Source organism: Triplophysa dalaica, chromosome 25 (assembly GCF_015846415.1).
Source record: "Triplophysa dalaica isolate WHDGS20190420 chromosome 25, ASM1584641v1, whole genome shotgun sequence".
Classification (NCBI taxonomy): Eukaryota; Metazoa; Chordata; class Actinopteri; order Cypriniformes; family Nemacheilidae; genus Triplophysa; species Triplophysa dalaica.
The window spans coordinates 6,273,175-6,289,380 of NC_079566.1; the positions used below are offsets into that span (position 1 = coordinate 6,273,175).

The 16,206-nt window shown below is 39.7% G+C and overlaps 2 protein-coding genes across 9 annotated transcripts in view; one reads left to right on the plus strand and one right to left on the minus strand.

Moving 5' to 3' along the window:
- Nucleotides 1–304: 304 nt before the first annotated feature.
- Nucleotides 305–9,360, minus strand: sgce (sarcoglycan, epsilon). 4 transcript variants are annotated; one of them, XM_056740956.1, is made up of 13 exons: nucleotides 9,220–9,343; nucleotides 8,778–8,864; nucleotides 5,979–6,101; nucleotides 5,479–5,636; nucleotides 5,057–5,129; nucleotides 4,471–4,669; nucleotides 3,287–3,449; nucleotides 2,963–3,177; nucleotides 2,326–2,352; nucleotides 1,745–1,933; nucleotides 1,089–1,132; nucleotides 810–847; nucleotides 305–707 (listed from the first exon to the last, which is right to left on the minus strand). In XM_056740956.1, the coding sequence occupies exons 1-13, from the start codon at nucleotides 9,254–9,256 to the stop codon at nucleotides 657–659; spliced, it is 1,404 nt and encodes a 467-aa protein (XP_056596934.1). In that variant the 5' UTR covers nucleotides 9,257–9,343; the 3' UTR covers nucleotides 305–656. The 4 variants fall into 4 exon arrangements, with proteins under 4 accessions (XP_056596934.1, XP_056596937.1, XP_056596935.1 ...); XM_056740959.1 differs by lacking the exon at nucleotides 8,778–8,864 and having other exon boundaries at nucleotides 9,220–9,360; XM_056740957.1 differs by lacking the exon at nucleotides 2,326–2,352.
- Nucleotides 6,108–16,206, plus strand: part of ppp1r9a (protein phosphatase 1, regulatory subunit 9A) — a 43,260-nt gene continuing 33,161 nt past the window's right edge. Inside the window, exons 1-3 of one of the 5 annotated variants that reach the window (XM_056740954.1) lie at nucleotides 11,651–11,889; nucleotides 12,835–12,908; nucleotides 13,013–14,459. In XM_056740954.1, the coding sequence (XP_056596932.1) occupies nucleotides 13,113–14,459 (1,347 nt within the window). In that variant the 5' untranslated portion in view covers nucleotides 11,651–11,889; nucleotides 12,835–12,908; nucleotides 13,013–13,112. Of the gene's footprint in view, nucleotides 8,174–11,650; nucleotides 11,890–12,834; nucleotides 12,909–13,012; nucleotides 14,460–16,206 lie in introns of those variants that run through there. The other 4 variants (XM_056740953.1, XM_056740952.1, XM_056740951.1 and 1 more) reach the window with 4 other exon arrangements.

Consider the following 16,206-nt stretch of genomic DNA (forward strand, 5'->3'; position numbering starts at 1 on the left):
ACCCACCTTACTTGCGTATACATTTGGTTGGTCTTAGTCAAATCATACCACGAACTGATGTAGATTTGTGGGGGTGTGTTTACACGAGCCATTTCAGGCAGGTCTGGATCAGCATTCGCTTAAAGATAAAATGCATGTTTTGTTCTGTCACTTCAGTTTTTGCAATTTTACGTGTCTAATACATGCATGGGCAACTTATAACACACCAAAGACACAGAAAAACACGTATTCTCACCATATGACCGCTTTAAGGGATTAACCTAAACATGAAACACACAGGACTGAACCAAACAAGAGGTTTTGTTTAAAGATTGCAAATGTATTTATTTATCAAAATGTATTTACTCATGTAAGAGAACACAATAACCAGACAGAACAGCATCATCCCGATCAGATACTATTACTCTTTAAATGTGCCTTCATTAGTTGTAAAATTATATAAAAACAATTCTTTCTTACACTTAAAATTACACAGAATAACACTTGACAACATGTCTCATTTTTATAATACATTTAAAAAAAAAATTGTGTGCCAATCTTAACATTAGTTCTGACACTGTCTGTTAATAAACATGAGAACACAGAGCATTGTTCTTTATAGCTACAGCTATGCATGCACATCTGCCAAAGGTATAAAAGTGAAGCCTGGGATCTCATCACAGGTTCAAAGCTTCCGCCACTTTCCTCTCCTCAGGAATACCATTTACCTACAATAAGAAAGAAATCATTTTATTAGCAAACCCAACGACTGAAAATTCTTAAAAACACGACACCACGCTTTATCACAGATGCAGAAGAGTAATACTTGCCTCTAGCCTCCGAAAAGTCGACATACAATAATTATCTCCTTAGTTAGCATGAATGAATGAACAGCATGTTAGACAGGAAGAGATACAGTATCGGATGGCAGTTAATTATGTGTACACTGGGATTCACTAGAGTTAAGCAAAAGAGGCTGAACCGCCATGACCGCTGTAAGAGTGGATCTTTAAAAACTACGATTAAAAACAAGACTTAAATCTGTGGCATGTGTAGTAACGTTCGAGACCAAAAAGCTGAGGCATCAATTATGAATTTCCAGGACTTACCAGAGGTCTGCTGCTGTGGTATTTGAATTTGATTCTGTAGATTCCTTTGAATGAATGAAAGTAAAGCCTCATTATCCCAGTTGAATGACAAAAAGGGTCAATAATGACATTTTCTGCATCACTCTGACAGAGATGTTAAGCTAGAAAGCGAGCAAAAGTCTGATAGCTAAAGGGCGTTGTAAGGACAACAAAAGAATAACCTCACCTATCTTATTGCTTAATTATAATATTAATTTACCAGAACATTATTTAGTTTAACACAAAGAAAACATTTATTTGTTAAAATATACATGCACAAAAATAAAATAATTTATGATTGGATTTTCAAATCCTCCAGGTCACCATGACAATGGAGGATTGAGTGGCAAGAACACCTATTAGTGACCGAAAATGACCGTCTTGGTGTTAAAATGACTGTCAGGGTGAGGAGGCCTTCAGTTGACAATTTCAGGTCAAGCTCTTGCTCCCAATAGTAGAAATGGGATGTTTTGATCTGTTCCATCTGTTCTCCAGTCAGTGATTTTTATTTCCAGGCCTGGAAGATTCAAGCTTGTTTTCTAAGCCATACACAGTGGATTACTGTAACCTACATTTGGTCTGTTCTTTACTTAGATCCACCAATCCCTAAAAACAGCATGCATGAGTAACAGACTTACGTCTGCGTCTGCATGAGCGGCATGCTGGTGGTCTCGTAGTTGTCAGGGTGGATAGGCGGCACCACCTCCCCGCTCACAGGATGGAAAACCGGCAGCGTTGAGAGTGGCCACGAGATCTCCCTGTTCTTAGACATGTTGCGAAGCTCCTTTGTAGACTTCTGAATGGAGCTGTGGTGGACCAGCTGAATACTGGGAAATAGAGGAACTGAATGACTACTTGAGCACATGCTACTGTTTATACAGCACAAAGCATTCAAAAAATATATAGAATTATATAATGTTGCTATTATGCAGCCTGTATACATCTCTGTTTGCCTTTTGTCTCATTCTATGATTTTTATTCTTTATAATTATAACAGGTTGTAAACAACAATATATTTATTAAGCCTATATTGGCCCTGATATCTGTCACTGAAGCAGCTGACCCATTGATGACATCATGATGACACAGATGTGATGTCATGAATGAGATGGATATGAACATTACCATGATAGAGGACTCAAGCAAACGAAAACATAACCTATCCAAGGAAGATCAAATAAAGAGAAATAACCAAGAGCACAGGAGAAGGAACACTTACTCTGGTGTTTGCATGTTTCTTTTTTCCCTAGAAACAAAACAAAATGACTGAATTAAATTCTAATATTAATAGTTAACGACAACCACACAAAAGCCAAATGGGGATGGTTTCAAATGGGGGGGATTGTAGATGGATCTGTCGGTGGGAGATCTCCCTCAGGCTGCAGTAGCTCTGATGGTGGGTGACATCATCAGGAAACGTGGGATTGGCTGATCATGGTGAGGAAACATCTGTCGGAATGGCGTTGAATACAACAGATGGAACCTTTGGACTGAGTGTGTATTGGTTAATGATTAAATGGTGAAAAAAACGGACCATAAAGATGGATGCTTGATGGTGATGGTAAGCTGCTTTTTGGCAGGGATGTGACCCTGTCTTGCTACGCCTGTCATGATCAGATGTGCTACGTGTACGTGTTCTACTTCTCTACTTCTGAAGATCTCAGATCTTCATTTAGCTGGTACAAAGGACCACATAATCACTACAGAGTTTACACCTGTGATTGTGGTCAGTCTATATTATAAACACATAATTTAACTTATTTATAGTCACTAGAAATTGTGTACGTAATGCTTCATAATGTGTGTGTGTGTGTGTGTGTGTGTTTTCCACACCGATTAGAACACATCAAACTTACACCCCTTCCCGTCTGCAGCACATGGAGTAGCCGAGGATGAAAAAGAGGACGAGGGCGACAGCCGAGGGAACAGCTAATGTGATCAGGAAGTCAACGAAGTAGTCCCTGCTTTTCAGAGACTCGGAAGGTGGGTTGTACTCTCCGATGTCTGGGAGCACACCTGTGCCCATGTCTGGACGACCACTGTGCACAGGAACGACCTTTGTGATGTCCACCTTAAAAACCAAAGGGGTCAACATGAATCGGTACAATGTAAAGCATGATTTGTTTTCTGTAGGTTAAACTACTGATAGTGTACAGAGGAACACAGGCTTCGGTGCTTACCAGAGATATCTTGCACCAGTCGATGTGGAACTGAGCTCTGAACTTCTTATCGCAACTGATGATGGGCTCCATCTCCTGACTGCAGCGCAGCTGGTTCTGTGGCGTCTCCACTTCTCGCAGACATGATGAGAACGGCACGTCTGCTCCAACCATCACGTATACGCTGTGCATGCCAGAGAGATTTCAATCAGCGGCTTTTTCCCCAAGGAAAATTTATTTTTTACATAGAGATATGACGCTCAATAATGTAAAAAACGTAACTTAAAGGCTTTAAATTAGATTTACAGCCACAGAAAAAAACTAAATAGACCATCCCAAATTTTCTTTTAATCAATAATTCTAAATGTCAAGTACAGTGTCTGTTGAATTTCATCAAACCCAACCTCAAAAGTGATTAAGTCATCCAACATTTTTTTTATAAAATATAAATATATTAAAATATTATTTAGTATTATTACTAAATATTATTGTTGTATTGCTTAAAAGTGAATATGAACATGTTTTCTTTGCAGTATTTGAGGTCTGAAAAAATGCAGCGCATCTTTTCTTGTTATTTTGACCAGTTTTTCCAGTTTTTTTATTTTCTGCAAATAAATGCAAATACAATTTGGGAGAAATATTATTAATAGTTCACAGAATGAAACAGAAATGATCCTTTTACCTAAAACATACCTATAAGAAAAACTGGAAATAACTTTGAAATTGTCTCCTAATTTAACGTAAAGCCTTTAAATCACTTAATGCAGTACATATTTTGTCATTGGGCCGCCATGATGAATGTGCATTTTGCTCTGAATATGACCTTCTAAATCACCTTCATCTGAAACATTTTATTTTCTGAGAGAAAGCATGAATATTTGATGAAGTCATGTGAATGCATGAGGGAATTCCTCTAAAGAAGTGTGAACCACGAGATGGGCAGCCTCTGTACATATACCACAGCTCAACACACACTGTTCCACTGCCTCCTGGGATAGGATGTGCCTTCAAGTGTTCAAGTGTGCAAAGTATTTTTTGAAAAAATGAATTAATTTGAATAATAATACATCTCCTTAACCTTAAGCACAGTAAAGATGTCTTTAATAAACATATTGATCTTATATAAGTGCATATTAGGATATTTAGGAAAGTTCATATAAGGTCCATGGCAGGTATTTCAGTTGAATTTTTTTCAGTGATCTTACCCCTCTTTCAGATCATTGATGGGTAATGGGACTCGTCCGCCCCGGTCCAGTGCTGAAGTGATGTTGATGGCGTTGAGCCTCTCAGGCTGCCACACGTTCTTCACAGCACCCAGAAAATCCCCCAGCACCTCGCTGGCCAACATCTCCTCAACATTCATGTTCTTGATGAAGAACTCTGCCTGATAGGGCAGAGGGAACTCTGCCAGATAATAGCAAAGAAGACATGAGGGTGTGCAATCACAAGTAAGCTACTATACAGTGGGTTACATAACAGTCGTTTAATAAAGAGGCTGTTATGGCAAGGAGCAGATGGTGTATTACATCACACTGACTTCACATCTACACTTGCTTATCTTAAATTAATCACAGACAGGGAACGAAGTTGAATTCTTACCCATCCCATCAATGTAAACATGGTCTGTCATATCTGCTATTGTAAATTGCTATGTATTGTACTGCTATGTTTTTTCATATAATATAGAATATAGAATATAAAGAGCTTTCAGTAAAACAATAGATCACTACACTGAGCATACGGCTGCATGATAATAAGATTTGTTATATCAACACTGCTACTGGCTCTCACCTTCTGTAGACATGATGTGTATGACCAAGTTGTGCCTGGCAGTCTCAAAAGTGCGTCTGTTGTATGCAGTAATCTGCAACACGCAGGGGTGAAAGTTTAAGCCAAGCTCAGGACAGCTTTACATTCATACCATGCACATGTTGTCAGAAGCAGATGCAAACAAATAAAACGTTTTAAGTGTTAAAAGGAATAAGGAAATCTGGACATAAATCTTAAAGTCTGTAAAGATCAAAAAAGGAGATTAAGCGTTTCTGTGCCTTTAAGAATTTACCAATTTTTTATTTACTTTACCCATTTTTTATTTACCTATTTATACAGACAAAAAATACATTGTGCCTTTTTTAGCTTTTTGATACAGTATATATACGGGTCAGATGCAGCAGATAAATAATTCTGATAAACATTGGGATATAATAACACACCTCTATGATGGTCGGATTGCTCAAATGTTTGGCAGTTGGTGAGCCATAGAGGACTCCATCACTATGGGGGGTTCTCTGAATGTACCGGAGCCATCCAGGCCTGTCTGGATAGCCTTTAAGGTTGGTGTTAAATGTGATTGGGTCATTACTAGCATCACCTGGAAAAGTATATATATATTTTTAGAAGTCTTAAAGGGATTTTTAAGCCTAAAGAATGTCAGAATGATATAATGTTAGACTCAGTCATCATTCACTTTTAATGTGTGGAAAAAGGTGAAAGAAAGTGAATGGTGACTGAGGCTGCTTGTCCTTTTTTTTCGGCTTTATTGTTCAACAGAATAAAGTAAGTAATTTGTGTCTGAAACCATGTGACAGCATGTACCAATAATGTAAGCGAGGCAGTGCTGTATTTGTGTAAGAGTTGTGTAAGAGCTTATTTGTAAAGTAAACAATTCACTCTATGAATACAACTGAATGAGTAACCATATTCATAAACATACCTGCTTTTGAATATGGTGGGAACTCCCCTTTAAAATATTCTCTTTCTAGCACATGGACAAAGAGCACACCGGCAGAAGGATAAACGGTGCGGTCACCATGTGATTTGGAGAGGATGGTGACCACTAGAGCAAAAAGAAAAGAGAACAGTATTATAAAGAAGTTTAACAGCAGCCCTCACCTTGAAAGAATACCTTGACATCCATATAATATAACCAAAACCAGTGACACGTTAAAAAAAATGAATGTATAAATAAAGCTAAACCTAATTGAGATTATTTCAACACATATTATTTTTAGTTTCTATATTTGTGTAGTTGAATATGTATAATGTCCAATTTATTGTGCATTTATATAACAGGGTGTGTCTGCTTTAAAGGGATACTTCACCAAAAAATTAAAACCCTCTCATCATTTACTCACCCTCGAGTTGTTCCAAATCTTTATACATTTCTTTGTTCTGATGAACACACAAAGATTTTTGGAAGAATGCTTATAACCAGACAGAATTTACCCCCCATTGACTACCATAGTAGGAAAAAATGCAATGATAGTCAAAAGTGCCCCAGAACTATTTGCTATCCTACATTCTTCAACATGATTTATTTTGTGTTCAACAGAACCAAAAAATAATAAAGTGATTTTTCCTACTATGGGAGTCAAGGGGGGCAAGATCTGTTTGGTAATAAGCATTCTTCCAAAAATCTTTCTCTGTGTTTTGATAGAATTTTCATTTTTGGGTGAAGTATTCCTTTAAAAAACAAAAATGTATTTAAGAATTGTGTAGGAATGTGTTAGCATGTATTATGTGATGGAGTGGGTGAGTGCGTCTTGGGCATTAGGCCAATGACTCTCATTGGCTGCTGGACTGTAGTACAGTGAGTCGCAATCTCTAAACATTCCACGCTCACTCTCACACGCCATTACCCCACCCTCGCATGCTACATGATTCCCTGTTCACTGACACAACATGAGCACACAAATCCTCCTTATTCAAGCATTGTTTCAGAGGAAAGATGCTAGTTTCTATGATAGACTGCTGAAGGAGGCTTGCAAACATGCCTTTCTGGTCTCTTTCTCTCTCTTCAATGCTGGTTTTTAATCACCTTTAATCACATCATGCCTTCAGACACAAAACGGCTAGCACATCACTCAAAGCAAGGTTTACTACTTTAAGTTAACCCCAAAATGTTCATCATTTATTCACCCTCATATCATTCCAAACCTATACGACATCATTTTTCCTGCGCAACACAAAAGATGATATTTTGAAGAATGCTAGTAACCGCACAACACTGGTCCCCTTTGACTTCCATTATGTTGAGATATTTCTCAAAATATCTTCTTTTGTGTTCTACACAAGAAAGGCTCAGGTTTACAACATGGGGGTGAATAAATTATGATAATTTTTGGGGGGGTGAACTACTGTATCCTGGAGAAAATCCAAAACATATAAGTAAAACACATGCAATTGTAATGAGCTTGGAGATCAGCTGGGTCATTAGACTCAGAATGTCACCATTGGTTATCCATGATACGCATTGATCTGTTTTCAGGGTGTTGATGACTGGTTTTGTTTGGGGTCACAGATGCACGCATTGAATAATAGCAGCACCAGATGGTTACACCGTCTCCCCGTGGGTGACCTTAGCCCGGAGCCTGATATAAACCTGATAACAAATAAACCACATTACAAGGGCTATAAAATCATCAGAATAAAACTCCACAAGAGTGACTAAACCTGAAGCTTGACACTATTCTAATACATCAACTATTAATGGTTAATGCCAAACCTTGGACCACTAAGTAATGGCAAAAAAGGGGCCGTACACATACACACCTGCATACACATTTGCGAACACCCCGTGCATACATATAACAGACAAGCCCTGTAGTCGAAATGGCTAATCCTGGTTTATGCTTCTATGGGCCGACCTTGAGCGGGCCAAACGAGGATATTCATCATGTGCCCACTGAGAAGACATTTTCTCTCTCACTTCCATGGCACAGGGATGAAACACTTCGTCTGAATAAACCGGACAGACTAATCGTAGACGTGTAGACGTAAAACCGTACCGCAGCCTGGAAGTGAAAGCTATCCACAGAACTGGGACAGCCCGTCATGACTAAGCTACAGCCAGGAACATGCTCAAGATGAAGTGAGAGAACGCTTTTTCCCAAGGTGCCTATTTAGCAGGTAACGTCAATACAGATTTTCATTATAATACATATAAACAACACATGAGTTTTCACATCAGTGTATTTGAAATGGACAAATAATGCTAAATCTGTTATAGGTAAACTCAAACTTTTTATTAAAAAGCATGAAATACACATGTACATATTAGAAGCTCCATCAATGCCTATTGTGTGTTAATAAATATAAAACAGTAGTCTTGTTAAAGAAGCGGAGAACATTCGGTTATAAAATTTCAAGAGAGGAGAATTACACATGTTCAGCAGGGTGGCATTTGTTAAACCCCAAAAGAGCTGCGTGTGTTACGACACTCCAAATACTTCATCGGAGTTTTGAAACTTCGTGAGTTGCCTACCAAGTCGGCATTTTTGCATTATCGCGTCTGGTGTTTTGGGTCCACAGAAACGTGTAACTGTAGGCGTTTGACCAGGAACGCTCATGCGATGCCCAAAACAATTGCCATATGAAGTACCGCGACTCTCGAGAGCCATTTGAATCGCATTCTTCCACGTTTTTCTCGCGGTACTTCAACGCTCTTCGAACACACACCTAGGTAGGTAGCTCACTAGGTTTTAAAACACAGACAGTCTCTCCAGTCACTCACCGCCACTTTGAGACACAGATCTCTGTTTGGAGTCGACTAAAGCCCGGATTTGACCGTGTATGCCAGTGGCGAAATGAACAATTAAGGCTTTTTACAACGGACACAACATGGAGGAAAAAATATATCATCGTAATGTCACACAACAATACTGTGAAAGAATTGCGACGTATTTGCGCATGATTGGCAGATTAAGGCAATGTATCAAATGTACTCATTGCGTTTAACTTTCAGCTATTTCAAAACAATATGACATGACATTGTTAACGTAAAGTAACGTTAGCGTGCAATTAATTCATCCAAGAAAACGTCTCGACAGTTAATTCAAATCCTTATGATGTATTGAGCACGGGAGCTATCCCGTTAGCCAGTAAGCTAGCAGCAGTCCAATGAGAAAAACGGCTTTTTCTTCCAGTGACGTCGATTCAAGTCTATAAATACGTACCCGCTATGACCCAAACGAAAACGCCGGCCGACGCCATCGTTCACTTTCCGCAGCGAGAATTACCATCACACGTTTGGAGGGTCGCTGGTGGTCCTCGGGATGTGACAGCTAGGCATCATCCTCAATAGCCCGGATTCCTCCCACTCGCTCAGCGCGAGTTGTGATGGGCGCTGGTTGGCTGGAACATCTGGCGCAGACGCTGGAAATAAAACCCATAAGCACCGTTTACAGGAGCCCGTTAGGACGAAATGGAAATTGTGTTGGTATGGAATATAGTAATTGTGTTGTAACTTGCCATTCACAATTCTCAGGAGAATGTTGATCCAATTTACCATCTCAAGTAAAATATATAAATAACCATGTTATTTAAATAATATGTGTTCCTCCACAAAATAATAATATCAAAATAAAAAGTATGTTTTTGAGCCCTTACATAAAAAAATATATCTTATAATTATTCATTTTATAATTAATTGGAATATAATTAAGATCTTGGATACGAATTTGACTTACACATAAAGAACAGTATCACGGTGCAAAATAACCTGCAACTGTCTGTTTCAAACAAAGATGGCATTATAGAAGTTACAGATTACAGCTTTAGAGTATTGACAGAGGTTTCTTCGGATGTGAATAAAGACTCCTGAAGCGTTATGTTTTTATTACCTTAGAATGAGCTATTTCTACACGATACACCGCGGGTCCCCTTGCATGGAATTCGCCATGTTGTTTCTACAGTAGCCCTAAACGGACAAAGTGCTCTACAGAGCGCGTTTCGTAAATAATTTGTCTCCTCAAGCAAAACCCGTAGAACCATAGCGCTCCAACGGGATGGGGGAGGGGTGGAGTGAGCCGTTGGTTACAATTCGCAAACGCCACCACTAGATGCAGCTTAATTTCATACTCTGGACGTTTGAGAGTTTTTTCTCCTCCGATTTTCAACAAAATGTGAAATTGCACACAACAAACATAAAAGGAAACACATTTAGAGGATGTACTTTTAAATTGCGTCATTGTTTATTAATTATGTTAACATGCCTTTACAAAAGTAATACAAAGTGTGACTAACTTTTCTCTTTGGTTTCGTATACTTCATCATACGTGTGCTGTACAAATGCAGAGATATACAAACGCACTCGCAAGGTTTTGGAGAAAGCAGATGAGGTTCCCCCCTCCCCCATCAATCATGCCCCATAAGCTCTAAAGATGACAATGAGATAAGGTCTATTAAAATGTATTCAACCCCCTGTGGAGAGCCTGGGCAGACAGATGGCCATTCTATGTGCACCGTGCACAATGCTGCACAACTGGACAGTCTAGGGAGAACCAAGCGTAGGTCTGTATTGTTTATTTGTACCTCATTAAAAAGTGCAAGCTGCATTTTGTGCCATCAAGATTTTAGGTTGCTAGGCAACATTCCCAGACGATTGGTGATATTCTGCAAAATGTGGTAATAGGACCTTAGTGCTCTAAGGAGCTATTTACCTGATCTAGCCCTTAAAACCGGTCTTGTTAGTGAAACCTATTGTTGTCGTGCGGATTCAGTCATATTAAATCACAACTATTTCATTTTGATGCAACCACACAAGGAACAGTTTTTAGACAAAACATTTTTATTGTGTATAAATAAAAAATATTATGCAGTTTGCAATAAACCTCATGAGGATGTATAATAGTATATTTGTCCTATTTATCATGCTTTCCCCAACACGATTTGCACTGAAATAAATTCCCTTCGGCTTAAAGCACAAAACCAAACAAATTGCATGAGGATTTACACTATTCTTTGACTTTAATGTAGCAAACAGTAGTTGACAAAATCAATAGGGGTTTAGAATAAATGCAATACATCTCACTACCATAACCCCTGCAGATATACATTGGGTATATATATTGTTAGAGGATATACTGTATAACTCTATTTGATAATATCTACAACAGACTTTACGCCTCCAGTGCCTAAAGTTCCATATCATTTTGTTGTCCATTTTAATGAGTCGAAATAGGAGTAAAAATAAATCTGTTTACACTTCAAGCTAGCAATATTTGACAATATTATTGCAAACCTGTGTAACATTAATTGTCCATTAATATAAAAATTATCCAACCTCGTCATCATGTGGTCTGTAAGGACAGCCACTGTGGTTATTACGCTGCTATTTTAATTACTTTTTTCCTTCGCCAGACTGCAGTTTAGAGCCTCTATATACAGCTTACCGGACCGAACCATTCTTGAAAAAGAGGTTGCACACCTGTCACATGGTTAAAGCGCTTATGAAAACAACGCGCGTTGTGCAATTGGACCACGAAATGCAAATGTAAACTGTAACAATGTTTCGTTAATGTTGTAGTGTGACTCTGTATGTTGTGACGTATAAAAACGCATATTAAGAGAACGGCGGCATCACCCCTCGCCTGCAATGGCGCTGTCTAGCTGCTTGTGTGTGTGCGCGTGAGAGAGTGTTTGTGTGTAAAGCCCGGCTTGTATGTCATATTGTGTCGATTGTCTGGCGAAGTCCTGCATGGCAGCTTGATGCTGGTTGTGCAGCTGAATGAAGATGTTGTTTACACGGAGAATCTGCGACGATGCGGTCATCACTATTTGAATAACTACTGAAATCGGGGACGTTTTTATTCTTGAATTATATAACATAAAATTTGAAGACGTAGGTAAGTGACTCTTTTGTTTTAAACATCGGAGCAACAAGGGGGTTAAGCAATACTTCTGTTACTTCTTCTTTTTTGACCCTGTGTGTCTGTGTGTGTATGTTTGCTTAGGGTTTTGCGGTGCTAGATATTAGATGATACTAGTCTAATAGATGAACATGCTGGAGGTTGGCGGTTTTGTGTTTATTAAAGGGACGGAGCTGATGCAGGCGATGCGCGTAACGGTCCGTTCATTTTCCTTACCCATAACGCATCGAGTCCCACTTCTGATGCTTCCATGTTTCGGTTTAAAGGAATGCAGGTGTGCGACAAACATCATTAGGTTAAGTCTTTCACATTTCGTGTTGATGAATAGATTGGGAGAGTTACATTTTGGCGTCTTACCTAACGAGCGCGCAATGCGCGCAACTGTTACAATCTCATCGAGCTGCATCAATTTATGTTATTGTAACGTTCCTAAAATGTAGCGCTGCAGTGTATACTTATATAATAATTGAACTAAGATGTATTGAATTTGAACAGCCTGACTGCGAGGCGATGTGCAGCAGCTGTCTGCAGTGTACACCAGGGGTGTTGATGGAAGGCATCTCATCTGTGAGTCATAACAAGATATGCTTCGAAAAAGCGTTCATCAACCTACATTTTTATAGTCTTTTTTAAAGGCCCTAATGGTAAAGTGATGATCATGCAGAATGTTCACAGAAAGGGTGGACTTCTGGAGCCAATTCAATGGCACCCTCCAGCATCCAAGCTCTGTTTGAAATGATGTTTACAAAGTGATGTTTACAGTTTCTTTACAGATGTTGTTGTTGTTTTTTATCTGCACTGCTGCAGTTCAGAATTGTATGTAGAATACAACTTCAATGGAATTATTAATGCTGCAAAATGTGAGATTGTACATTGGAAAAATAAATGTCTGGCAACTAAAGCTGTGCTTTTTGTTTTTAGCAGAACTTAGTAAAAATATGCAGTATGATTGAAATTTTTAAAAGGATAGATCAAGCTGAAAATGTTTATATTAGGTAAATATTTTGTAATTCGCAAAAGTTTTCTTTGTAAATATACTGTTAAAATTGATAATTCATAAACAAATGTTTGCTTTTAATATTTTCTCAAATGTTTTCAGGTCTCCCGCCCTTCTCAAAATGTGATATCGCACCAAATAAACACAATAGGAAGGAATGTTACTGTTTATCTGAGAGAAGACCTCCATCGTCGAGGCTAAAATGTTGAAGACGGAGGCCTCGGCAGAGAGGAATACCCTTAGGAGTGCTTCCCCGCACCGGAACGCCTACAGGACAGATTTCCAGGCTCTAAAGAACACCTTTGATCAACCTAGACATGATGGAGATCGCAAGCTCAAGGACCAAGAGGGGGTCAGGCAACACCGAGGAAGGCAATATGGGGCCCATGTCAGTCGTATCAAGAACATGTTCATGCAGATGGGTACCGAGAACACCGGCTCCAAGAAACATGGAGGGGATGAGACCTCCCCACAGAAACTCACCAAGCCGACAAACTTCATCAACAAGGCGGATGGGTCAGTAATTAAGTTCCAGCATGGTAATGGAGAGCGGACTGGTGGTGACCATCACAACTCCAAGTTCTCAGAAACAAGGAAACTCTTTGAGCAGAGCTCCAGAGATGCTTCACAGTCACCCGTGTACTCTTCCGGTAAAGAGAAGAGGGGTTCTCACGAGCATTTGGAAGACTGGCGGAGCCCGCGTTCGAACAGAGGCAGTACGGACTCTTTGGACAGTCTCTGCTCAAGGACAGAGGCCTCGTCACCCACTGTGAGTCAGCTCAGCGCTGTGTTCGAAAATATAGACCTGCAGGGCTCCGGTGCTACTGTTAGAAAAGGCGGAAGGGGGCTGTACTCCCCGGATGGTCTGAACAGACAAGGGGATGCCAGCGAGGACGATAACAGTGCACGGCAGTCTCCATGTTCTGGTTTCTACAGGACGCGAGCTGGAAGCAAGCAGAATCTGCCAGTTTCTTCCTCCTTTGAAGATCTTCTCAGTCCTAGCCCTCTATGCGGGTCAGCGGATCAGGTGAATGCAGATAGGAAGAAGCCCCAAGAGGGACTGGTGGAGACGGGGAGCGAAAGATTTGACGGAGGTACCACCGAGGTGATTGATAGAGCCAGTGAACCAAAACATAGAGCAGAAGTGAACTCAAGCGACATTGTCGAAAGTACCTCAACCTCGGCTCAAGTCAATGACGCTGCAGTTTGTGACAAAACTTCTGGAAATTCAACTGAGTCTGCATCCACTGAGGTCCTTGAGGACACAGACGGTCATGTGAAAGAGAAGCCTGGCCGGATTACAGAGGATCAAGCAGAAGAATCCGCTGAAAAATTCTGTAGCAACGAGAGAGTTATTTTCAATGTGGATGGAGATGCTTGCTATCAGGGCTGGGGGGAGAGCTGCACAGACTTGGATGATGACCTGTATGATGATGACATCTCTTATGATCCTGGATCAGAGATCACAGAGATCCTAGGTCTTCCAGAGGAGAACAAAGAGGAAATTCCACAAAAACGGAAAATTCGATTCAGTTCTGCTCCCATAAAAGTAAGTGCATCGCTGGTGGTTAATTGCTAGTTTTGGTTTCTGAGAGCACATTGAAAACCAGATATTTAGAACCTTATGTTATGGAATAGTTCACCCAAAAATGTAAATTTGAAGAACGTTGGTGCCTCAAGAACACAAGGGTGCCCATCAACTTTCATAGTATGGACACAAAACCACTGAGGCATTTCTCAACATATCTTCTTTTGTGTTTCACAGACGAAGGAGTCATATACTGGTTTTGAATGGGAGTAAATAAACAATATCAAAATTTTCATTTTTGGTTGAACTATTCCTTTAAATAAAAAAGTTTTAAAAGTCTGATGTGAAAACATTCCTCCCTATGTCTAGATTTTACAATTTCAATACGTCAATATGTTACCTTAGAAAAATGTTTAATACAAGCATTTTTAGTTTGGGTCTCAGATGTCTGGACCCCACCGTTTATTCATAAGTCTCTTTAGGTATGTTTTGTTCTTCCTGAGCGGAAGTGCTTCGTGGACTGCCATCATGTTATTGAGTTTGCGGTAGTTGTTGTTGTTTATCTCTTCTGAAAGCATTTCCATACATAGATAATTGAGTATAGAGTCCATTAAAGCCCTCTTATTGATTCTTCCAAAATAGAGTTTTGCCAGCATATATCAGTGATAATGAGTAGGAGAAGCCATAAAGTGACATCCATGGGTCTACTCATGAATGCCTGTAGGGAGATGAGCACATATAATTTTCATCCCGATGAGCTTCTCTGGTTCTCCATCACTGCCCATCGGCCTGCTTGTCAATCCTTCTCTCTCTCCGTACACTGTGATCAAGTCACACTCCCGTGAGAACACTGATAACCGCTGTGTTTGCAACATTTTACAAGGTGAAGCGGAGGATGGTAATAACAGTCCGTCTATCCATCTCTATCCAGTGTTCGGTTGAGGAATAACATTGTCAGAGAGGTTTCATACAGTAGATGTTATTTTCTGTGAAATGCATTGTACTGTCCATTAGAACTAACGAAATTAATTTAGCGTAGCGTTTAAATCAATTAACTTTGATTTGCCCGTGTAATGACGGACAGACTAGATACTGTTTGCTTTGTTTTTTTTTTATGAAAATCACAGCTGAACACTTGGGCTGTTGCAAATGTGTTTACGACTCCAGCTATTAACTCTAATCAAAAGCTGGATGGAGCTGAAAAACTGGAAAACAAATGGTCTGGACCAGACGTGTTAATACCTCTAAATGGCACTGGACAGTGTCCCCTGAAGTTCTCATTGGGTAAACGGGAGGTTTGCTTGCTAGTCTCCCTCATGTGAGTGGAATTTTAGCCAGCAATTTTCCACCGGTATTATAATTCCATTATTTCTGGTTTGTGGACCTTTTTTGCTCTTGAAGTGTATAGTATTCTTAGAGTCCCTTAATCAGATCACATCCCCATGCTAGTCGCAGTTTCCTTTCTTGGTTCTGGCGGCTAATTATAAGCGTGAAATATAGGTCTGTGCAGACGACAAATGACATATTGTGCTTCAGTGTATTCAAACATATCGTAGATTAAGTATGATACTCTTTATCGTTCTAGAGAACAGTTTGACACACAAGAATTACTTGGATGTCCTTAAGTGTGGTTATTTCGTAAATATTCATGACCTACAGATTAATGAAAATGTATCGCACGCTTGCAGGTGTAGAAAATGCCAGCTATTATTGTAAAATGGCACAGTGCCGGCTGGGTTAACCGTCAACTCGGCTGAACCGTCTTGGT

What these genes read in the sequence shown, in the direction of transcription:
- sgce (XM_056740956.1), bottom strand. Translation starts at nt 9,256, where the DNA reads ATGGCGTCGGCCGGCGTTTTCGTTTGGGTCATAGCGG. An exon ending in AGAAACATGCAAACACCAGA is followed by an intron (nt 1,934 to 2,325) that starts GTAAGTGTTCCT and finishes TCTATTTCCCAG; the next exon opens with TATTCAGCTGGTCCACCACA. An exon ending in CCGCTCATGCAGACGCAGAC is followed by an intron (nt 1,133 to 1,744) that starts GTAAGTCTGTTA and finishes ATTCATTCAAAG; the next exon opens with GAATCTACAGAATCAAATTC.